This window comes from Equus asinus, chromosome 20 (genome assembly GCF_041296235.1).
Source record: "Equus asinus isolate D_3611 breed Donkey chromosome 20, EquAss-T2T_v2, whole genome shotgun sequence".
Classification (NCBI taxonomy): Eukaryota; Metazoa; Chordata; class Mammalia; order Perissodactyla; family Equidae; genus Equus; species Equus asinus.
This window is the reverse complement of record NC_091809.1, coordinates 12,063,018-12,087,040: the sequence shown is the minus strand read 5'-3', so window position 1 is coordinate 12,087,040 and position 24,023 is coordinate 12,063,018. Positions and strand designations below refer to the sequence as shown.

General features: G+C 64.6%; 1 protein-coding gene across 6 annotated transcripts in view; it reads left to right on the top strand.

The window, feature by feature from the left end:
- SBNO2 (strawberry notch homolog 2) overlaps positions 1-24,023 on the top strand; it is a 55,071-nt gene that overhangs the window by 11,726 nt on the left and 19,322 nt on the right. For 3 of the 6 annotated variants that reach the window (XM_070491044.1, XM_070491043.1, XM_070491046.1), the window contains exons 2-5: positions 5,014-5,205; positions 10,088-10,161; positions 10,687-10,798; positions 23,614-23,775. In XM_070491044.1, coding sequence (XP_070347145.1) covers positions 5,086-5,205; positions 10,088-10,161; positions 10,687-10,798; positions 23,614-23,775 — 468 coding nt within the window. In that variant the 5' untranslated portion in view covers positions 5,014-5,085. Of the gene's footprint in view, positions 1-1,762; positions 1,783-5,013; positions 5,206-10,087; positions 10,162-10,686; positions 10,799-19,167; positions 19,401-23,613; positions 23,776-24,023 lie in introns of those variants that run through there. The other 3 variants (XM_070491045.1, XM_070491047.1, XM_070491048.1) reach the window with 3 other exon arrangements.

Sequence of the window (24,023 nt, the reverse complement as noted above, 5' to 3'; positions counted from 1 at the left end):
GGACATCTGGGATCCGGCTGGGCAGGGCTGCACCCTCTCCCTGAGCCCCAGGCTCCCTCCCGCCTCCCTCAGGCTCTGGGGGCTCCAGGGGTCCTGGGCTCGTGGCCGCCCCCCTCCAGCCCCTGCCTCTGTGGTCACAGGGCTGTTTTATTCCTGTGTGTCTGTCCAGATGTCCCTTTTATAAAGACCCCAGGCTTTGCATCAGGCCCACCCTCCCCCAGTGTGACCCCATCTTAACTGATTTCATCTGCAAAGACCGTTTCCAAATGAGGGCCCGTTCACAGGTTCCCGTGGATGTGAGTGTGGGGGTCGCCCCAGGACGCCTCTTCTGCCCGCCCGGCCCCCTCCTCCAAATCCTTGTCCCCCGGTCGCTCACCAGCTGGCCTTCAGTGCCTGCCTGGCCCTTGGGCCCTAGATCTGACCCTGGCCCCCTTTGCTGCTTGTCCCCGTGCATCCCACCTGAGTGACACCCGGTCTCAGTGCTCAGTGGATGAGGAAGGGGCTCCTGAGGCTTTTGGGAAGCAGAGAACCGCCACCTTTCCTCGGGACCCTCCCCTCCACCTTCCTTTTGGTCCTTGGGGCCAGCCCCCCCGTGGAGGTGGCCGTCCAGGGGCACGTGCCCCGTTGGGGGTCCTGGGAGAGCTGAGCCGTGCCCACGAGCCCAGGCAGGACCTCAGCGTGGGGCTGGTGCCCCCAGGACAGGCCGCTGGGTGTCACCCTAGGTTGAGCTCTGTTGGTTCGGCTCCTGGGCCGCGGCTGCCCGTCTGTCTGCCCCGCTGACTCCAGCACATCCCGTCTCTGCTGGGCACCTCCACCTAGGAGCCCTGGAGCTCCTCCTGAATGCCCTGCTCGTGTCCCTTCCCAGGTTTCCTGCTGGAGACAGACCCCAGGTTGACTCTGACTGCGAGGCGAGGCGGGAGCTCCCCAGCCCTCGCCCTGCGTGGATTCTACGGACGGGCCCTCCTCCCAGACAGTCCAGGGCAGCCAAGTGGGGCCTGGCCAGGCCTCCCGTTCCACCGGGGCCTCTGCCCTAATAACCACGCCGCCTGGGACGCCGGCCGGCCCTCGCTCCGCCTTGTCCTGGGATCCCAGGGCTGTCTGGAGCCAGTGGAGGGATGGCCGGAAGGGCTGCTGTCTTGTGCCCCGTGGGATCTAGCAGGTCCATGCTGCCCGGAGATGCGGTTCCTGGCGGGGGGGGTGGGGGGTGGATGGGACAGTGGCCTCGTCCTGGCCTGGCCGGACATGGATGAGGAAACAAGTGGCAGGCAGGCTGCACGGCTGGCAGAGGCCAGGCAGCACGACGTGGAGGTCCGGGCGGCTGCCTCAGAGTGTGCTGGGGGCTGAGCCGACAGCTCAGTGTGGGGTGAGACTGGCGGCCTGCCCTGGGGCCCCGGCCCTGCTGAGGACCACCTGGGCGATGGCCGAGGGGCTCACAGAGGGGACGGTGGCTGCAGCCGCCTGGGTTCAGGCTCGCCAGGCTCTCCGCCGCTTCCCACGTTCCACCCCCCATCGTCCTGTCTGGGCCACTAATTCCTTGATCTTTCTCTTTTGTAATGACTCATCTGAAAACCTGAACTTGAGAGGAAATCCTCTGAACTTGAACCGCGATATTTGTGAAGCGCAGGCCCCTCCCGCGAGAGCACCCACGCTTCGCCCGTCATGCGACTCCCGTCTAAAAATACACCCGGCCGCTGCGGGGCACCGGCTCGCACCGCCACGCGGCCCAGACCTCGCTAGGGCTGGGGGTCGACCCTGGGGCGGCTGGAAGCCCCCAGGGCTGCGGTGCGTTCACACTCTCGAGCTGGGGGCGGGGGCGGGGCAGCCAGCCGAGGCCAGGCCGGGAAGCGAGACGACGGGGGCAGGGGGCTGTTTGGGGGGCTGCCCCAGCACCTGGGGGGCAGGAGCAGGAAGCCTGAGGCTGTGGTGGCGCCGAGGTGTTAGAGGTGACAGGGGACCTGGGTGTCAGAGAAAGGAGAGCGCTGTAGGGGTGGCCCCTGAGGGCATGGGGATGGTGGGGGGCTCAGTGTCCTCTGCTCTTGCCCAGTGCCTGACACCCCCGCTCTCTGTAGATCTGCCTGTTCTGGACGTTTCCCGTCCATGGGGTCCCACGCCGTGTGTCCTTCTGTCTCTGCTTCTCTCCCTGAGCGTCGTGTGTTCAGGTCCGTCCACGTGCAGCCGTGTCAGGGCCTCGCTCCTCTTCACGGCTGCGTCGTGCTCCAGCGTGTGGGGGGACATGTTGATATGTTGTGTGGATCCGTCATCCATCGATGACCATCTGGGTTGTGTCCACCTTTCGGCCCTTGTGAGCTGTGCTGCTGTGGACGTGCGCGTGCAGGTTTTGTGTAGATTGTGCTCTCAGTCCTCCTGGGTGGACAACTAGGCGCCGAGTTGCTGGATCTGTTCTAATTCTCTGTTTATCCGTTTGAGGACCTGCCGGCTTCTCCGGCAGCTGCACCGTCTTAGGCTCCCACCCACGAGGCTCCCTCTGCCGCCTCCTGCCCCCTCAGCCTTGGTCTTAGTTTGGGTGCCGACTCGCCCGCGTCTCTCCCCTCCTCACACCTGCTCCAGGTCTGGGTCTGAATGCCCTCCCGGCTCAGAGAAGTCTCTGGGGGCCCCGGGCATGGCAGGCCTCCGCGAGTCTCTGAGAAGCGAGGCTGCACAGGCCCTGGGCCCAGCCCCTCTTCCGTCACACCTCCCGGGCCCCAGCCCCCGGGTCTCGGGCCCCTAGCCAAGTCCGGAGCCCTCCCTGCGGCTGACAAAGACCCTTTCTCTGAAGGACTGCAGGTGACAATGTGGTGCCTGAGCTTTCGGGGCTGCCACTGAGGACAGGTTCCCTCGGGGCTCATGGGCATGGCCCACCGCCATTCCTGGGACAGGAGCCTGCGGGGCTCCAGGGGAGGACAGGAGGGTCTGCGCAGGCCCGAGGGACGTGGACAAGCCACGAGCCCAGGGCCAGCCTGCTGCCTGTGGGGGTCCCTCGGGCACGGCGCGCCCCAAGGACGGTCCCTGGGAGCTGCCCATGCGCCCCCTCCTGCTCGTCAGCCCACGGGCTCCGGATGGTGCTTTCCACGGGAGCAGCCCGGGGCTCCGCCGCGGCAGAGCCGAGAAGCACCGGAATGGGAAGGGGTCGGCTTTGCTCGGGGCCGTGGCTGCCGAAGGGGAAGCTGTGGCAGGAGGGGTGCCAGCGGGGTTTGACAGGGCTCCTTGGGTGGGGGACTCGTTCCGAGCGCTGGCGGCAGAGAAAGGGCGGGTGGTTGAACCTCCGAGACCAGAGCCAACCAGCCAGCGCCCGCGGCCGGCTGAGCATCCTCTGTTGAGCAGAGGTGGTTCCTGCCGCCTCCTGTCCCGGTTTCTGGGGGCGGGTGCCCCTTGGTCGCCTAGGTGGCCATGAGATTGCAGAGGCCCAGGCTCGGTGAGTGCCTGGCGAGCCTTGTTCCTGTCCCCCAAGGAACCCCTTCTCCAGATGAGCAGACTGAGGCTCAGGGGGCCGAGGTGCCTGAGTTGTCCAGCTGGTGGAAGGCCGATCAAGTTTTGACCGTCTGCCTGACCCCAGAGTCTCTATCAGGAACGGCCAAGACCCCAGATCACGGAGTGGCCATTTGTTCCTCGAGTGAGACCCTGGGTCCTTCCGCCCGCAGCCTCTGAGTCTGTGTCCCCCCAGGTCCCACCCTGCGGGAGACTGGAGGGCGCTGGCAGGAGGGCCGGGGGCCACTGGGGGTCCAGGCCTCGGTGGGCGGCAGGCGGTGGCATCCTGCCAGTGGCCTGGAGTAGAGCAGCTGCCTTCTTGAAGGGCCCGCACCCGACCGTCTGCTGCAGATCAGCCGGGGCCCCTTTCCTTTTCCTGCCGTCCCGTCCCTTCCACCCAGGAGTGCGGGGTAAAGGCAGCTGCTCCCCGCCCCCGCCCCCTGCCGATTGCACAAGCCGCCCGTGCGGCCGGTGATTACTGGAAGTCCCGAGGATTTCTTCACTGGGGCTTGGCCGGGAGTGGCGGCCGCCTCCCCTTCCTGCCTCCCTCAGTGATTAACGTCCCGTGCCCGGCCGCCACCCGCCCGCCAAGGAGCCAGCGCCAGCTTGGGGCCCTGCTTGTGGTGGTGGGGGCTGGGACCAGGGGGCTCAGTCACAGACCACCAGGCAGATGGAAATCGTGTGTGGCTGGGGTCAGCCCCGCGGCTTTTCCTGGGGAACGTTCTCAGTGGGGACACCGTGTGTCCTTACCCCCAACCAGGTCTGGCGGCTCTTCCCGCCTCAGCTGGGCCCCGACTGCCCCGGAAACCCTCTGGCAAGCCTCGGCTGGCTGCAGGACAGGGCGACCGAGTCCGCTGTGGGGCCCCAGTTCGGAGGGGCCGGCCGGGTTGGAGTCTGCCTCCCAGCTGCGGACACCCCTGGTCGCAGGGCCAGGCGCGTGGCCCCGCTGCTCACGCTGGGGGTCTCCTCCCGGGTGGTAGGAGCTTGTTTGGTGGCCCAAGTGGGGCGGTGAACATGGGGAGGGGATGTGGCGGGGCGCCTGGCCACGCTGCAGGGGCCGCTTTCGCCCCGAGGTCTACCCTGGAAGTTCACGTTAGTTCTGCCCCGGGCACAGCTCCCTGCGGCCAGGAGCCCCGCCTGGTGGTGTTTGATGCCCAGGTGGGACATGTGGTCAGGGGTCCAGGCCCAGTGTCCCCTGGAACGATGGCAGTGGGGCCTCCCATGTGTGGGCTTGGAGCCTGGGGGCTGACTGGGTCCCACTCTGGCAGCTGAGGGACCCCCCCTCCCTGGCACAGCCCCCGGGGAGAGGCTGGGAGCCAGAGGTCCCCCTAGCAGCACTGCGGACTTGGGGAGCCTCATCTCACACCCTCTCCCTGTGGGGTGGGTTGTCAGTGCGGGCGCAGGCCGGGGGGCCGCTGTCCCCACCCCACTCCCTCTGTGCAAGCCTGGCCCACCCTTCCCTCAGCCTGCTGTCCCTTGTCCCTGGGGAGGGTGCCTCACCCGTCGGGGTCGGAGGGCGCCCTCAGGACATGCCGTCTCTCTCTCCAGGTCATGATGCCGCCACCACGGAGCAAGAAGCCCAGATAGACGCCCCTGCGGCCCGGGTCGTGCAGCCGCCCGATGCTGGCAGTGGGGCCCGCCATGGACGGGGAGTTCCCTCAGCCCGAGCCCCCGCCGACGGGCAGCGTCCTGTACAGCCTGTCCCCCCTGCAGACCCCGCTGTGCGGATCTAGTGTCCAGGTGAGCCCCGGCCCCCCAGGGTCGGCCTTGGGGTGGCCCGCTGCCCTCGGAGACACGGCCTCCCCTCCCAGACCTCGAACGGATATCGCAGCCCCCAGCTCTGCAGGGGGACCCTCTGGGGTGGGGGGTTCTGTCAGCAGATGTGAGACACTAAGTGTCTTTGGAAAGGCTGCGACTGGCCCCGGGGAGACGCTGGGGCCTGGGCTGCTGCCTCCCCTGCAGGAGGTCAAGGGCTGGGACCCCGGTGACGGGTCATAGCAGTTTCTTGTCTTTTTTCGTTTATAATAGACTTTATTTCTTACACGGTTTTAGGTTTACAGGAAAATTGCACACAAAGTTCCCACATATCCCCCAGCGTCCCCACTGTTAACCTCTTGCGTTAACGAGTGTGTAACGTTGTTGGAGAGACGAGCTGATACTGATACATTGTTGTGAGCTGAAGTCGCCAGTTGACATTCAGGTTCAGTCCTGGTGTTGGACGTTCCTTGGGTTTGGACAAATGAGTAATGAGTGACACATATCCACCATCACAGTGTCACACAGAGCAGTGTCACTGCCCTGAAAACCCCCCGAGCCCTGGTCTTCATCCCCCTCAACGCCTGGGCCCCCATGGATCCACGGGTTGTTCAGTGTCTCCACAGTGTCTCCGTTTCCAGAGGGTCCTGTGGTTGGAATCGCGCATGTCTAACCTCCTCAGACCGGCTCCCTTCGCTTCCTCATGTGCGTTTAAGGCTCCTCCGTTTCTTCCCGTGGCTTTAGGCTCATTTCTCTTTAGCGCTGAATGACGTTCTGTTATCTGGACGGACCAGTCCGTTTATCTGTCCCCCACTGCAGCGCATCTCGGTTGCTCCCGAGTTTTGGTGACTGCAGCGCAGTATCCTAAGAAATAAAACGAGCATAGGTGCTGGGGGGCCTCCTCCCAGCACAGAGGCTAGAAGAGGCGCCATGAAGAGAAGGGTCCAGAATTCTCCAGCAAGTCAGCCTGGAGCCCTCCGTTCCCCTGTAGAAACAAACAAACCGTGTTTCATGGTAGGGAGACTCGAGCTGCCGGGAAGCTGGGCGGGGAGCAGCTGGGGTGCTGGGCGCCAGAGGACAGCGTGGGGTGCTGCAGTGACGGGCTGGGGCTGCCGTGGGGTCCCCTCCTTCAGTAAAGCTATGGCTGCTCCCTCGCCTTCGGTCCTGCTGGGATAGGGGCTAGGGGGGAAGGCCAGCAGGGAGAGAGAGCGAGAAGCAAGCTTAGGTTTCGGGGGAGCCAGGAGATGGGGTGCCAGGGTCAGAAGGCCTTGAGAGCCCAACGCCCGGGACCGTCGGGAGGTGCCCGGCCCCTGATCGGAGCTTTGCAGAGGATCTGGGAGGGCGTGCTCGGACCCAGAAGCCACCCCCTGCCCGGATGTGCCCATGTGGTATCCTAATGGGATGGGGCACAGACTATGGGGTTACAGAGAGGGAGCCTGGCAAATGAGGGGCGGGGAGTAGAAACACGTTAGGACTGAAGCTACACTTGCAGCCGTAAAGCCTTGGATGATGTCCAGCGCCTCCGGCCAGGGTCCTGGACACCACCGTGTGCCCTCCAGCCTCCTCTCCCTTTCCTCTTGAAGCCGTGTCCACATGTCCCCTGACCCTCCACGTCCCCCACCTCCCTCCAAGCCACCCCCTGCCCGTCCTCACGGCTGGTGCCTTCCTGTCCCCATGTGATCCTCGCCGACGCCCCCACATGGCGGCTGACACCTGGCAATAAGCGGACTCATTCCTGGGGTTCTGTTTCACCCCGTTTCGGTAGCTCAGAGCATGGGCTTGTCATTCTTAATAACCCCACAGGATTCTTTCTTTTCTGCATCCTATAATTTGCTTAATTATTTCCCTATTGTTGGGCCTTTGGGGCAGTTCCAGTTTTCTGTGGCTATAAATAGCCATGCTGAGTCTTCCTCCCTGCTCACTCACGGATGAGTCCCCAGGGGTGTGTTTCTGAAATAGAATTCCTGGGTCAGAAGGAGCGCCGGGCGGGTGTGCAGAGGATGGAGCCGTTCCACTGGGTATCTGCTCCTGCCACATTCCCTTGATGGTGACCCAGGAAGCCGGCTGACAGCCAGGACAGCCCATGGGGACCAGAGGGACTCAGAAGCTGGACTCCAGGGAGGGACATTTGGGCTGCTGTAGGGACCCTGGTGCAAGGGAGGTGCCTGGTCGAGCCGTGACTTTGGCTCCGGCCCCCTCCAGGCAGGCGGAGCAGGCTGTGGGGCTCTCCCAGGGTGCGTGGTCTCTGCGGGCAGGACCCTCTTTACCCAGGACTCCTGGGTCTGGGCTGAATCAAGCTCAGAAAGTGGGGCCCAGGGTGGAGGATGCAGGGAGTCGAGCTGCCCCCAGAACTTCCCGTGTCACTAAGGTGGTCAGATTTAGCAAATAAAACTACAGACATCCAGTGAAATTTGAATTTCACATAAACACAAATAGTTTCCTAGTACGTGTGTCCCGTGCAATACTTGTACTGAAAGTTATTTGTCGTTTATCAGAAATTCCAATTTCAGTAAACATCCTGTGTTTTATCTGGCAGTGCTATTTTATCTGCTGCCCTAGTGGGAGTGTCGTCTTTCTACGTCAGCTTACACATGACCTGGGCAGCTTCGAGCTACCCTGCCAGGGCTACCCCTCCCCAGGACCAGGCCAGCCTCTCTGTCTCCAGGTGGAAAATCCCCAGGCAGGCTCTGATTGGCTGGCCAGGGTCAGGTGTCCATCTCTGCACCAATCGTGTTCCAGGGGCCTACCCTCTGAAGAGAAGGAACCACCCCCTCTGGCTGCAAGTAGAAAATCCCCAGGCAGGCTCTGATTGGCTGGCCAGGGTCAGGTGCCCATCTCTGGACCAATCATTTACTAGGGCCTGCCTTTTAAAGGCGGAGCCACCCCCTCTGGCTGCAAGTGGGAAATCCCAAGGAAGGCTCTGATTGGCTGGCCATGTGGTGCAGCCCATTCCCCCCATGGGGCGGGACTTGGGTGTCCTTGATTGGCATCGTCACCAGAGCTGCATGTTGGGGGAGGAGGTTGGGGGGCTGGGTAGACAAAGCCACAAGTGACCCCTGGCGTCCTGCGTCCCCAGCGTGAGGTCCTTGAGGACCTGGGGATCCCTGGCCTGGGGGCTCTGCAAGGGCAGCGCCAGGCCGGTCTGGGTGCAGGGGGAGATGATTGGTGAGCCAAGGACGCCCTTGGTCCTTCCTGCCCTGGAAGCCCCCCACAGCCCCCAGAAGCTGTGCCCCTTCTGGGCCCACAGTGCAGCCTGCTCCCTGGCCTGGCCTGGCGAAGGTGCTGTCCGCACTCCGAGGCCCTTTACTCTAGTTCATCCAGGAGGCCAAACGCGGTCTGGAGTCAGAGTTCTGCTCCAGAATGTTCCGGAAGTGCCCGTGGCCTTGGGAAGGTCATGTCCCTCTCTGGGGCTGGATTTCTCTTCTCAAACAGGGTTGGAGGGGGGAAGTGACACTGGACCAGAGCCCTGGGGAGAAATGGGCGTTCCTGGGAAGACCCCACCCTGCTCTCCCCCGGCCGCCGTTGTGCTGGGAGCTGCCCTGGGCTTCCTTTCCCCCCAACTCTTTATTGTGATGTTTTTGATTTTGTAGCCTGTGCGAAAACAAAGCAGGCACGGCCGCGGCGCCTCTGCCAGGCGATAGCGTGTCCCTTGCCCCCGCCTCACCCCTTCTTCCTCACACTGGTTCTCGGGGGCTGGACATCTGGACGCTGGCGGGCCCCTACGGGGGCCAGGGGTGGGGCACAGTGATGGGAAGTCACAGGGGGCCCCTGCCCTCGCCGGTGAGGGAGCAGGAGGGCGCCGAGGCGGTCGGGGCCATCTGGGCTGGTTCCGGGCTCACGGTTAGGGAGTCCCGTGTAGAGGGCGAAAGCGGCGGCCTCGCCAGAGCAGGACTTGCGTGGGTTGGTGAGGGGCTGCTGGGCCGGCAGGGACAAGCAGGGCTGGTGACCGCAACCAGCAGGCCTCTCCTCAGTGACAGTGGGGGCCTCCCTGATGGGGTCCCATGCCGGCCATGTTGTGGGTGGGGCTGGCTGGGGGACAGCGGGCGATTTAGGGGAGGGGACCCCGGCTGGGCAGGCCCTCGTGTGAAGATGGGACGCACCACCCTCATTCTGCAGAGAGGCATGAGTGTCCACGGTGCCACATCCCCGAGCTGGGCCTGTCAGACCCCATTGCAGGGCTCCTGGTGCCCCTGCTGACCTCAGGTTCCCCTAGCCAGCTACCCACTGGTGTTTCCCAAAGCTGGTTCCCAGAACCCCAGCCTGTGCCGTGCTCTTGGGCCAAAGAGGCTTGGTCGACGCCAGGAGCTCCCTCGGCCCGTGGGAGCTGAGAAGGCCAGGTTCCCAACCCTCCTGGGAGGCATTGAGCCGTGAGGGCTGTCCAGGGCAGGGGCCTGTCCACGGTGCTGGTGGGAGCCCCTTGCTCTGGCCGAGGCTGCCACCCCTCTGAGAAGTCCCCTCTCCCCGAGGCGGGCTGCACGTCTCTCTCATGGGGGCCTCGCCTTGTGTGTGGTCACGTCCTCCATCTCTAGAATGGGGGCCTCCAAGTCAGATCCTGGGGTCCTTGTGAAATGCACGTTCCCAGGCCTGGTGGGTCAGAGCCTCCGTGGGCTGGCAGTCTGCCGCTCCACGCCCGCCGTCCCCCTGCCCCATCTGGAGCCCTGCGTATGTACTGAGGACACATTCATCTTCACTGTGACCCTGGCAGCCGATTCTGCCGTGCAGACGGGGAAACGGAAGCACAGAGCGATTAAGTAACTCCCAGGTGACCCAGCGTGTACCTGGACCATGGAGCCCTGGCTCTTGACCCCGGCACAGCCGGGCCAGGGCCGGGCATGCCTCCCCCTGACTCCGCACCCCTCTGTTTCAGGACGCCATGCTGCACTACCCGTGGTGGCCCACCTGCTCGCCCTCGCCGTATGCAGCCTTCTCCAGTGAGAGCCAGTAAGTGCCCTGGGCCCCGGGTCTGAGTGTGTCCTGCTGGCTGGCCTCCACCCCCCTCCCTGGGGCCTTTGCTCCGTAGTCATGGGTTAAACGAAAATAGAGCTACAGCTGGGGGGCTTCAGCATCCTGCTGAGGGGCCCGTGGGCCGGGCCTTGGCTGCATGGCAGCTGAGACTGACCAGCTGTGATCTGTCTCCGTGAGAACCGGCCAGGGGGGCAGGGCAGAGGGGTGGGAATGAGGAACCGGGGAGGGTGATGCCAGGCTGCAGGAGGTGAGAAACTTCAGGGCTAAAAGGAGCTGGGAGGGCACCTTCCTGTGGAGGGCAACAGTGGGCTGGGTTTTGAAGAGTAAGTAGGAGTTTGTCAGGGCATGCAGGTCCAGAACCAGGCCACAGAATGTCCTGTGCAAAGGGCCTAGAAGCACACACACACAGAACCGCGGGGCTTTCCCGGTGCACTGCATGCAGAGTGGGGAGGGCTGTGCCCCTACGCCCGGCTGCTCACTTTCTGCCATCTCTCCCTCCAGCCCGTTCGTGAACTCCGCCTCCTGCATCGTGGACCAGCCCTGCACAGACACCAGCTACGGCCCCGCGGCTGCCGCCTCCAGCTTCCTACCAAAGAGCGGAGACTTTCCTCAGGTAGGAGGCGGGCCCAGCACCCGCCCGGGCGGCCCCTGCCGCATCTCAGGGCGGCCCGCGACCTCGGCTCACCGTGGGCCACGTGGGTTTCTCCGGTGCCGTGGGGACGTGGCTTGTGTTTTGGGAACAGCCGTGCCCCGTGCCCCCACCCGGCCGGGAGCTCCTGAATCGCTGTCTCACTTTCTGGATCCGTCACAGGCGACTTCCCCACCGCGGGAAAGCCGGGTCGGAGGTCACGTAACGAAGGACGGGAGCCCGTCCTGTTGTGTGTGGGTTCCAGGCCGGGTCCCAGAGCGCCGAGTCACCTTTCCTAAACCTCAGCGCCCCCTCCCTGCCCGCGGAGGCCCCGCGCTCGCCCCACCTGGCACCTTAGCATCTCCGTGAGGGTCTGTGTGCCGCCTGCCGCGTCGCCCGCCAGGTCCAAACGCCGCAGCCAGTGCTTACATCCGAAAACCTCAGCAGCCGTCTCAAAACGTGACCCCCGCGAGATGGAGGGAGAGAGGAGACTTCATTTCCTTCTCTCGGGGGTGTGGGGCGGCTCGGCACCCCTGAGGAATCGGGTGACCCACCCTCGCGGCCTTGCCGCCGGGTTCTCGTGTGGCGCCCGTGTCTGCTCACGGCAGGCGGCCCCTCGAGGACCAAACGCCGGAGATCACTTGTCGGAAAGAGCCCAAGCGCTGGATGCTGCTGGCGCCTGAGCTCTGCCACGGCCGACCTGGGGCCTGCGGGGGGCCGAGCAGTGCTGGGATTCCCGCAAAAGTTTCAATACTCGGTGACCAAGTGGGTTCCCGCAGCCAGGGGCGCCCCGGTGTGCAGTTTGGGAGCCGTCCTGCTGGGACGGCGCCCGTAGAGGAGTGAGGGGCGCCTGGCGCTCGTTTCCCCTGTAAAGCGGGCACGTGGCGCCCACTGGGTGACAGGCTGTGGGAGGCCCAGCACATACTGGCCGGTTCAGACCTGCTGGACTTGCCCGGACCCTGACCAGGCTGTCCAGCCGACTCACACCCGTGGAGCCCGGCCCCCTTTCTGTCCCAGGGGCCGCGGCAGGACTGGGCAGACAGCGAGACTGAGGATCTGCTGCAGTGGCCAGTGCGCCCCCGAGTCAGGGCCACCTGGGTCCTCAGGACAGGACTTTGTTGGGAACTAGGGTCTCTGCAAGTGTAATGAACTGAAGAGGAAGCTGGGGTGACCCCGGGGCGCTCTGAATCCAGCGGGTCCGTATGGACAGAAGAGGAGACGCAGGCACGGAGCAGAGGCCGCAGGACGGCGGAGCCCAAGGGCCAGGCGATGGGGCACAGGCTGGGCCGCGTGGGCCGGAAGAGGCAGGAAGGGCCCTCCCCGGGCTCTCGGGGCTGTGGGAGCGAACGTGTCTGCGTGGAACCCACGCGTTGGTGACCCTTTTTTGGCTGCCTGGAAAACAACGTGGGCCTTCCAGGCACACACGTTTCCTCCACTGACCACCGGCGCAAGAGGACACCCTTGGCCTCCCCGTGGGACGTGCTCGGCCTCTGCGAGAGGAGGGCTCCGTGGGGCTCAGCCTCCAAGGGCGCCCTGGCTGGTGGCCCGAGACCCTCTCCCCGTCGCTGCGTCTGTGCCGTTTGCTCGTCCGCAGGACTCCGGGGCTGGCACCCGCGCCTAGCTCCCAGCTCCTTGGAGCTCTGGTTAAATTCCCCTCCACCGGGTACCCAACATGACTCCACGTCCACACTTGTCTCTGACGCCTTTTCCTCAGCTGGGGCGTCACCTGCTGTATAGACGAGGACACTGAGGCACGGGGCATGCAGAGTCTGGGGCCAGCAGGAGCCTTTGGGGGCTCTGCCTGTGGCCACCCACCCCCAGCCCCCCACCCGTGCTCGCCCCCCCATCGATCTCTAATGCATTTGGCTCCCACCGCTTCCCCGGCTCTGCCAAGAATCGACGCGGTTTCTCGGGCTGAGACTCCCTTGGGGCGCCTCGGCCGCTTCCCGCCGCACAATGGGGGAGGCGCTGCCCAGAGTCGCCCCTCGTTGCAGGTCGGCCGCCTCCACCCCCCAGGTATTTCTTGGTGCCTGCTGAGTGCTGCTGCGGCCCTCACTCCACCCGCCCCTGCTGGGGGCAGCTAGACCCAGACCTGCCTTTCAAAGCAGCAGAAGGTCCTCCAGACAAAGTATCACCCCGATGCCAAGTGTGGGATCCGACGGGCGTGAAACCAGAGTTCATTTAGGGGCAGCGGTCTCCAGGCCCTGTCAGTCAGCGACCCCTGGGCCTGCCACTCAGGCGGGAAAGAGGCCAGAGCCTGGCACTCGAGGCCCTTCACAGATCAGCTGCGGCCCACCGGACCCACCACAGACACCCTCTGCTCCTGGTTCATGGCATCGTCATGGCGGCCAGCTCAGGGACAGCCCCAAAGATGTCCCTGTCCTCATCCCGATCACCTTACGAGGCAGAGGGGACTCTGCAGACGGGTTAAGTCGAGGCCCCTGGGATGGGGGTGACCCTGGATTCCCGGGGCCCAGGGTCACCCCGGGGTCCTGAGCAGAGGGAGGCAGGAGGGTCAGAGACAGAGATGGAGACGCTGCGCTGCTGGCCGTGCAGATGGAGGAAGGGGCCCCAAGCCCAGGACGCGGAGCCTCTGGAAGCTGGAGGAGGCAGGACACGCTCCTCCCCTGGGGCCTCTGGGGGGACCCGCCCTGCCTGCCCCGGGGTTCAGCCCCGTGGGACCCTGTCGGACTCCCAACGCCAGGACTGTGAGGTAATAAACGTTTGTTGTTTTAAGCCACCAAGTTTGCAGTACCTTATTACAGCGGTGGCTGGAAACCAACATGCCTGCGAAGCCCTCCTGTGAGTCGTGGCACGTTCTAGAAACATTCCCAGCTGCCGTGTAAATCAGAAGGAACTGGAATCGGAAACCCAGAGCTGGTCTGGGGGTGAGCAGTGAACATAACCCCACAGGTCTTAAACCTCCCAGTAACTAAACTTGAGCTCTGAGTTCCCTGGCGGCCAATGCAAAAAGAGAAAGGAGTTGACCTGTGTGATTCTTGTCACCTACAAAGAGAAAGCTGCTCCCCCGTTTCCCTTTGGGGCTTGGAGCACTTCCCCTGTGGTCCCCACACCTGTGGTTGGTGTTGGCCCTGGCTTCACTGAGCTCTCGCTCCTTCTTTTGTCACCTGGGCTGAATCACAGAACCTCTGGGGACCTTGGTCGCTCCGTTGATCCTGCCCATAAGCCTGCCCAGGCCTAGGCCCCCTGGGGGCAGGTTGACTACGCTACCATGTGGAGTCCCCCTGGGAGGTCCCAGAACCAGGGCCCGGGTTCCAGTGCGGGAGGCCCCCCCGTGCACCCCGAGGTTGTCTGACCATTTAGTTCCAACACTGTTTTCTGTACGATTGAAGATTGTCACGACAAAAAGAATTTTGAAATACTCCAGATTTACAGAAAAGTTGTAAAAACAGCCCCAGGGATTCCTGAGCGCCCTCACTCAGTCCTCTGGCTCCCCCTGCACGTCGTGTGTGATGTGACGTCCCACGTCCCCGAGGCCTCACTGTCACGAGTGACTAGGCCAGGGCCCCGGACGCACGCGGCATAAGGCTCGGAGGGGACGCTCGGTCATTGGCAGAGCGTCCCTCGGCCTGGGTTGGCCTGGAGTCCTCGCGCTGAGGCGGGGGTTCCGCATTCTCGGCAGGAATCCCACTGATGGGTGGCTGTGTCCTTGGCGTGGTGTCCCCGGGCCCCAGTGCCGATGCGTCTTGTTGCTGGTGGTGATGACCATGATCCTGGATGGGGCGGCCTCCACTGTGTCCTTCCCCTGGCCAGCGACAGGTCGTTCCTCTCCCCTCGTCCTGGGAGAGGCCAGGAGGCTATGCAGGTCCCCGGCCCCGCGTGCTGGGGATGGGATGGCCTTACCATTGTCCATCGGTGGGTGCCGTCTGCACCAACCGTCCCTGAGGTGTCTGTGGCGGCGCTCGAACCCTCGCTCCTCTGTGCTTCCCCGCTGGCGGCGTCTGCGGGAGAGCTGGCCCTCCTTCATTCGGTCATTGTTAGTGACAGCGTGGGCTCACGGGCTGTCACTGTCCACTGCCCATCACCCAGGGCTACCTGTGGCCCTCTGCGGCCCCATCAGCACGTCCTCCCCTGCCACGGCCCCCACGCCACCCACTTCCCTGAGGATGGGCCTCCTCTCTTTCCGACTTCCTTGGCACAGAGCCATTCGGGCTCCTGCGTCCCTGGTTGTTGACCTGAACAGCTCCAGGGGCCCCTCGTGGGGTTTCCCACCCAGGTGTGCTGTGCATTGGGGGGTGTGCTGTGCGGCTTCTTTTCATTATTTTTTAATTGAGATATTATCCACATATCATGTGATTCGGTGACTTTTAGTAAATTCACAGGGTTGTGCAGCCGTTCCCCTAATTCCAGAACACTCCATCCCCCAAAAGAACCCCGTCCCCACCAGCATCACCCCCACCCCCTCCCCAGCCCCTGGCCCCCACGAGCCCGCTCTCTGTCTGTGGATCTCCCTGTTCTGGACGTTTCACATCAATGGAATCACACGCCGTGTGTCCTTCTGTGTCTGCTTCTCTCCCTGAGCGTCGTGTGTTCAGGTCCGTCCACGTGCAGCTCTGTCAGGGCCTCGCTCCTCTTCACGGCTGCAGCGTGTGGGGGGCCACGTGTGGATCCATAATCCACTGATGGACATTTGGGTGTTTCCACTTTTTGGCGATTCTGAATTGTTCTGCTGTGAACATCTCTGTACAGGCTTTTGCGTGGACGTATGTTGCAGACGTGGCTGATCCGATTGGGGGGCTATTTGGGGACATCTAGGGGTCAGGGTTGGGGGTGAGGGACTCAGCAATCCAGACCCGCCTCATGCCTCCAGCCCTCACTGCCCCTGCCCCTCCACACCGTCCTCTGGTTCCGCCATGCTGGTCTCTGGGTCCTGGCTGTAGGCTGGCCGCCCTGCCCTCCCTTGCTGGCCCCCAGCACCTGTCCCCCACCACCCTGCACGCTTGTTCCCCCGGAGCAGGTGCCACCCTGACAACATTCTCTCCCACGCGCCGAGCCCCCCTCACACAACCAGCAGGGCGGGCGTCCACCCCGAGGGTCCCCTCCAGGCATCTCCACCGGGCCCTGCGTCCACCCGTAAGGACGCTTTCCATTTGCCAGCCCAGGGCTTCTGGGAAGCCAGGATGAGGTCACAGCCCAGAAAAGTGCTTTGCAAACTCTCGGCAGCTCCCCACCGGCGAGGGGCGGGCGGCATCGACTGCTCTGCAGATGGATTCGCGGGATCAGAGGCCTCGGCGCCCCCGCCAGCGGGTTCCCAGTAGTTACTGGCACTGGCGGGAGCAGGCGCAAGCTCCTCCTCACAGGAGGCCCTGGGTTCGCAGGGGCCCAGGCCCCTCGTGCTGTGGTCTGCGCTGAGGCCCAGTAGGAGCAGGGGCGTGGGTGTCTCGGGTGGGGGGGGGGGTCTCTGCAGGGAAACTGAGGCACCGGGAACCAGGGACAAGGAGGTGGGGAGGGTTCAGGGGGCTGCCAGCTGCCCCAGAGCAGGTTCTCCTAGAGGGAACCCTGCAGCAAGCCCTGCGTCAGGGTCCCACTGAACGAGGGCTCCGGCCCTCTTGGCTGTGCTGGCTCGGGCCGCTGGGCAGCCAAATGAGCGTCCCGGGGCCACCCCAACACAGCACCACCCACCGGGTGGCTCAAACCACAGAGATGTGCCCCTCATGGTTCTGGAAGTCCCAGGTCAAGGGGCGCAGGGCCGCGCTCCCTCCGCAGGCTCCAGGGGAGGGTCCTTCCTGCCTCTTCCGGCTCTGGGGCTCCAGACGTCCTTGGCTTGTGGCTGCGTCACCCCCTCCCTCCCCTGTCGTCACTTGCTCTTCTGTGTCCAAATGTTCCTCTTCCTGTAAGGACACCTGTCATTGCAGTGGGGCCGCCCCACTCCAGCATGACCTCATCTTAACGACCCGTCTGCAAAGACCTCGTCTCCAGACGAGATTCCCTTCACAGGTCTCAGAGGTCAGGCCTCAAGCATGTCGTTTTGAGGGGCATAGTTCAAGCTTTCAGAGCGGGAACATTCTAGCAGCGAGGTGAGCCTGAGGGCTGTGCCATGCCCTCCCACCCGTCTGCCGGTGCGTGCTGCCCACCCCTCCCTTGGCCTCAGTTTCCTTTGCTGCACCTCGGGGCTGGCCAATGGGGCTGAGCCCTAACTGTGCTTGGGGGCGGGTCATTAGATGCGGGAGAAGCGGGCCGAGGCAGGTGGGGACGGCCAGGCGGCAAGAGCCCCAGAGAGCCCCTCTGTGCCCAACCTGGCCACATGGCGGAGGGGCGGCCCGGGGGCCAGAGAGGGTCCCGCCAGCAGGGCAGCCCCCCAGCTCAGACAGCCAGACAGGGACGGAGCCACATCCTGGGGGTCACCGAGTTTGACCTCTCCTGGGGCCTCTGCCCGGACCTGGTTCAGCCCCTCCACCCCCGTCCAGTCCCATCGCAGACCCATAGCCCGTGGCCGCCAGGGTGGGCACAGCCGCCAGGTGGGCGGGCGAGGTGGCCGGGTGCCCAGCGGGTAAGGATCCCCAGGCGGGGCCTCTCCTTGTCGTGGGACCCCCAGCCATCCCCTGGCTTCCCCGTCTCCTCAGTGTCACCTTGCCGGTTGGCCAGCTGTCTGGTGACGAGATATGGGGGCCAGACACAGTTTAGAAACTTTGCTGGCAACTTGCAAATCTTACGTCACTTAAATCTAGTAACATGTTTGTGTTTATGCTTTGTACGTTTTCTTTTCATTTCAGTTTCTAGTAGTTTTTTCTGAAGTTGAGGTTAAGTTTGCATATTTTAAAATTCACCATTTTAAAGTATTTTCAAAGCTGTGTATTCATCACCTTTATGTAATTCCAGAATATTCCATCACCCTAGAAGAAACCCTGCCCCATCAGCATCAGCCCCACCCCCTCCCCAGCCCCTGGCCGCCACGAGCCCGCTCTCTGTCTGTGGATCTGCCTGTTCTGGACGTTTCACGTCACTGGGATCACACGCCATGTGTCCTTCTGTGTCTGCTCCTCTCCCTGAGCGTCGTGTGTTCAGGTCCATCCACGTGCAGCTGTGTCAGGGCCTCGCTCCTCTTCACGGCTGTGTCTTATTTCAGCGTGTGGGGGGGACACGTGTGTGGATCCATTCACCTGTCGATGGACACTGGGGTTGTGTCTGGCTGTTGTGCATTGTGCCACGGTGGTGCACGTGTGCAGGTCTGTGTGCAGGTCCATGTGGACACGTGTGCGTTTCTCTCGGGCGCATGCCTGGGAGCGGAATTGCAGGCCATGGTGACCGCTGAGCTTCCTGAGCACCTGCTGACCGTCCCAGGGAGACCGCCTGCCCCTTGTTCCACCTCCTCGATCCTCCAGCACTGGCTCCTGGGTCTGAGCCGGCCCCCAGCGTGTGTGGACAGGGTCAGCTGGGGTCTGCGCGCGTCTCCCTGTGGTCCCCACGCTGTCTTTGTCTGGCTTGGTGACCCAGCCATAGTGGCTGCGGCATGGCAGGGTGTTCAGCCGCAATCGCTCCCTTGTGGGGGTTTGTGTTGCCCCACGGCTGTGGGTGGGGACAGGGCGGGGGCTGCCAGGGTGGCCTCCTTGCATCTGCCGTGTCGGACCCCACGACCACGCTTTCCCGTGTGCGCCCATGACTGCTGGGCAGGAGCAGGGAGGCGCGCCTGCCAGCCCCTCCTTGCGGCTGAGTGACGGCCCCGACGTCAGAGCCGTCCCTGAAAGCAGGTGTTCTGCAACGAACAGTTGTTTCCTGAGGGACGGGTGTCTGTGCCACACCCACCAGCCCTGCCTGCCACCCGCCCTCTGTGCTGAGCTGAGGGTCACCAAGCAGGCGGGGAGGGGAAGAACGGGGCCTCCAGGGACACCCGGTCCCTTGGCAGGGCTCCAGGAGGAGCAGGGTGGGAACCCTCCAGATGGGGGCACAGCACGGGCAAAGGCCTTGGGGTGAGCCCCGGGAGGCCGGTGTTGGCCTCGGGTCCAGGCTCAGGAGCTGCAGGCTGGGCCTGGGGGGGCGTGGGAGGTGGAGGGGTGGGCTGGACCTGTTTCCTCTCTGTGACGCAGGGGCCTGTGCCCCTTAGAGTCACGGTTGTGGGTACACGGGGACCAGCTGCGGGTCCCTGCCCAGCTTAGCTGGCAAGGGGGGCAGGTGAGCAGAACCCAGTGCACCAGCAGTCTGGGGAAACCGAGGCCAGGGCCGGGAGGAGCCTGCCTGGGCCTCCCAGCCGGGCCCTCAAGTGCCTGCGGGGGTCTGGCCACAGCCTCGGGGGGCTGGCCGGCGGGGTGCGCCTGTGGGGGGCGGGCGGGCGGGCGGCGTTGTTGACAGCCGTCTGTGGCTAGATTCCGCCCCGTACAGTAATTCTCCGCGCTCTGCCAGGAATCGCCCTGACTTACCAGGCAGGCATCATTTCCTGAAAGTCAGCCGGCCTGAGGGGAAGTCGGCGCCCGGGGTGACTAAACCAACATGTAAATGCAGCTGGGCTGAGAGCGAGCTTCCGCCGCCGGCCGCGGTCATGCGGGAGCCGCTCCCGCCGCCAGCCAGGACACCCGGCGGCCACGCCATGTCCCAGCTGCAGCTCTGGCTGCAGTTCGCGGCTCTCAACAAGGTAACACGCCGGCCGCTCTGCTCGGCGCTGGCTCCGGCTCTGGGGGGCGGGACCCGGCCCCCGGCCCCCTGGCTCCACCTGTGGAACTGCTGGGACCCACCGAGCTGGGGCCCCCTCCTCTCCGCCCTGCTCCCGCCTGCTTTCTGGCAGCGAGTGATGTGGGGACCCTGGGCTTGTGGGACGGCCCAGGAGGACGGCCTCAAAACGGAAAGTGCTTGTTGTGGCGGGAGGGGACAGCCACATGCCGCACCCCCCCCCCACACGTCTTGCCCCCCCCCCCATTGTTCCTGCCCCGAGGCTCCTGGGAGCGTCGGGACCTTGAGTGTCTTGTGGGCTCTCGGTGTCCTCAGAGTCGCCGTGCGAGGTGGGGGGGCGCCTTTGTGGTTGGCTCTGGCTGACAGGTGGGAACAGGTCTCGTCCCTCTGTGGGCTCCCACGGACCCAGGCGGGCGTCCAGCTGCCCGGGGTGAGAAAACCCGTCTGTGCAGGGTGTCTGGGGTCGGCTTCCCGGGCCAAGAGGGGTGCTGAGCATCTGAAGCCCCACGGGGGAGGCCCAGAGCCACATCTTGGGGGACCATCCGTCCCACTTGGTTGAGGCCGCAGGGCTACTGCATGGGCAACTCCACGGGGTCCCGCCAGCTCCTCGCCTGGTCTAGGGACCCCCGAAATGCTGGAGATACGGGCACAGCAGCTGGTGACACCATGCCCTCCTGGTCCCTCAGAACTGTCAGGGGTGCCAGCCAGCTCCCTGCCCACTCGGGGGCTGCATGAAAGGAGCCAGGTGGGGGCCTGTGGTCCTGGGAGGAGGCACTTGGGGTGGGGGCCCGGGGGGGGCGATCTGGGCTGGGCGTACCTTGGAGGGCTGCTGGGCGTCAGGGCCCCACGCAGGCGGGCCGGCAGCCTGTGAGGCAGGGTCCACTCTCACCCCCACCCACACAGGGGTGAGCTGGGAGGGACCCCTGGGAACCCCACCTCCCCCTGACCCCCGGTGACCACGTGCGGCCCCACCTCCCCTCACCTCTCGATTCTCACTGGCCGGTTGGTCAGGGCATCTGGTGGGTGCAGTGTCCACAGGGTGAGGAGAGAGCCCCCACTTTTTAAACAGACTTTATCTCAGAGGAGTTCAGGAGTCACGGAGACGGCGGGAAGGCGGCTCAGAGCCCCCCGTTGCTCACGCCGCACACTGGAGCCGGACATGCTCCTGGCGCTGAGCCGGGGCTGGTGCATTTCATGAACCCGGGGCCCCGCTTTCCTCGCACTCCTGTGTTCTCCTGGGGTCCTCCCCTGTCCTGGGACCCCATTGGGACCCCATGTGGCACGCAGGCACCACGGCTCCTCAGTCCTCTCTGGGCCAGGACGGTTCCTGTGACGTCCCTCGCATGGACGCCCAGGGCCATCGGAAGAGGCACTGGGCAGGAGTGGGCAGGACGCCCTCCCTGGGGTCCATCTCCTGTTTTCTCAGGACCCACTGAAGGGCAATAGGTTATCGGGAGGAAGACCTCCGGGGGTATGTGCCCTGCCGTCCACGTGGCTCCTCGCTGCTGGGGGTCCCTGACCTCCTGGTGGGGGCTGCTCGGGCCCCTACGTTGGGGTCCCCCCTCTGCACCGTCCTCGGGAAGGCCCACCGTGTGCAGCCCTTACAGAGGGTGGGGTACTCTGAGCAGCGCCCTTTGCTGGTCCTCCTCCTCTGCCCTTGTCAGGGCTGGACCCCGCGGTCCTGCCCACCATGTGGTGACTGTTGGGCCCTTGGGAAGCAGGGCCTCCAACTTGACGGCCCCGGGGGCTGTTGTCACGCAGGCTCGGGTGGCGCCCACTGGGAAGGCCACACTCAGATGTGGCCCCAGAGGGATTCTGCAGACACACGCGGCCACCTCCCCTGTACCCAGACCCCACCTGGCCTGCCTGCAGGGATCTCTGGGGTCTCTGCTCCATCACTTCACGGGGGGCCAGGTGGCTGGCTTCCGTGACCTGGCCTTTCCTGGCATCGTCCACTATACTCAGGCCGGGCCACCTTGGACCCCAGCTGCCCTCGGATGGGGTGGAGCCCAGAGGAGGTCCCAGCAGGCAGAGAGCAAGCCTCAGGGTAGGCAGGGCCAGACCTGCACACCGCTGCCTCAGTTTCCCCCCAAGAAGGCTGCTCTGGCCAGTTGTCGCTTTCGTGTGAGGGTGCCGGGTGCCCCGAGGTATGTCATGGTGCACCCCTTCTGCTCCTGGGGCTGGCGTGCCCTCCTGCGTCTGTCTTGAGCTTAGGGGTGGGGCTTCATAAACCTTCCCAGGCCACCCGTGCCCAAGCCGGTCCTGCCAGCTGCCATCTGTCTCCCGATCGGGCAGCTGCAGGCCTCATCTCCTTGCCTGGACTTGCCCAGGACACCGCTGGGCCCTGCCGGCTGGAGTTGTGGTGGGGAGGCTGGGGTGTGCCCCTGGGTTCTGTGCTGGATGGAGCCAGGGGCAGGGGCGAGGAGAGGCCTGTGGTCAGAGCTCTCTCCTTGCACCCCACAGGAGTGAGCGGTCACCCCCTTCCCCTGCACGGGTGGCCAAGGCATCCTGGGGCCGGTGGGAGGCATCCTGTCAAAGCCCCCAGCCTCACACCAGCTGACTTGGCCAAGAGTGGTCTTTCCCACATGGCCCCTGACCCCCGGCCAGCACCAGAACTGACCCTAGCCCGTGGATGGGCAGACCGAGGCTCCTGCATCCAGCCAACCCTAGGGAGGCTGCTGGGTGGGCCTGGTCCCATCCCCCCACCCCCATGTGCGCCGGTGTCTGAGCACAGAGCCCTGGGAAGCTGGATGGTGTCACCTGGAGCCAGCCTCCCACCCCAGGAATAGGGATCTGATTCTGACACAGATCGATGGGAGGGAACTCACGGGGGGCGTGGGGCAGGCCTGGCACAGGCCGGGCCGGGGACTTGTTCTCAGTGATCTGCCCTCTGCCCCCAGAAGCCAGCTCAGCAGTGGCCTCGAGGCCTGAGTGGGCACATCAGGCTGGGCTCTGGGCCCAGGCGTTCCCCCGCCTCCCCAGAGTCCACCAATGAGCCCTAGGGCCCCGAGACACCTGCTGGTCAGCCCCGTCCGCCCTCCTGGCCTTCCCCGCTGGTTAGTGGGACACGTGCCCCCGCGCCCCTGCTGCCCGGCCACGGCCCGTTAACGGGCCCACCTGGCTGACACGGTCATGGTGCACAGGGTCTGGGGGCTCCCGGAGGGCACCCCTCCACCGCTCCTCTGTGTGGTGTCTGCCGTCCCCACCGGCCACTGCCCTGCTCGGGAACTGCTCCCGCCCACTGACCTGAAATGTGTCGGGGCCAAATGTCAACTGACCCAGCCCTCTGTAGCCACAGCTGGGCCGGCTCTGCCCACAGCAGTCAGGGTGGGAGAGTATTGGGGGCTCCCCCTGTGGGGGTCACCCTCCCTGTGGGGGGCCGCTGAGGGCTGCTGCACCTTCCCCAGCTCCGGGGCGCTCAGGGTACCTGTCTGCAAAGCAGGCACCCACTGCCTTCCAGGCAGTGGGCAGCGTGGGCACCCCGACCCAGGGGGCGCTGCCGGGGACTCTGGCTGGGGTTTCATTCCCCACTGGTCCGGGAGCCCTGAGGGGCCGGTTCCTGTCTGTTTCCCCCATCTAGTGCGGGCTAGGTGCACACAAGCTCACGTTGTGTATGACCCGGGCAGGCAGGGCAGGACGGGGGCCCCCTGCCTTGCTCCCACCTCCTGACAGCCCTCCAGTGCGCCACTGCCTCCCGCTGCTGCCCGCGCGGGCTCCGGGCTCTCAGCCCTGCTTTTTTCCTTTATTGATTAAACACCTTTATCGACATGCAGTCAGGTACCGTGCGACTCACCCACTTAAAGTGCAGAATTCAGTATTCTCAGTCTGTTCAGAGTCATGTATGTACCACCTCTATCTAGTTCCAGAACATTCCATCACCCCAAAGAGAGGCCCCGTTCCCATCAGCATCACCCCTACCCCCGGCACCCACGAGCCCGCTCTCTGTCTGTGGATCTGCCTGTTCTGGACGTTTCCCGTCCATGGGGTCGCACGCCGTGTGTCCTTCTGTGTCTGCTCTCTCTGAGCGTCGTGTGTTCAGGTCCGTCCACGTGCAGCCGTGTCAGGGCCTCACTCCTCATCACGGCTGCATCGTGTTCCAGCATGTGGGTGGACAGGCTCTGTGCACCCCCCGCGTGTGGACGCTCTCTGGGCACCCCCTCACCCGGCCTGTCTTGCAGGACTCCTCGTACCTCGATGACCTCTCCAATGCCTCCATCTTCTCCTCGTCCGTGGACTCCCTCTCCGACATCGCGGACACTCACGACTTCCTGCCTGCCGACAGCCTCAGCCAGGTGCCCACCATCTGGGACGTGAACACTGGCCCCTCCGCCCACGACAAGGTGCGCACACCCCTCGGCCTCCGTGCCGGCAGCCGGCCTTGGGCCCCGTCCTCAGGCTGGGGGCAGGTCCGGGCTGTTGACGGACACCGACGAGATGGTCAGTTGAGAATCGTCACGCTCCCTGTGCGGCCCAGGAAATGCAGGGCCGGGTGGGGGGAGCTCCTGCACCCGTCTCCTCACCCCTCCTCCTGCAGAAGGTCCTCTCGCTGCCTCCGGTGGCTGGACCTCCACGTCCTGCTCTGTGCTGG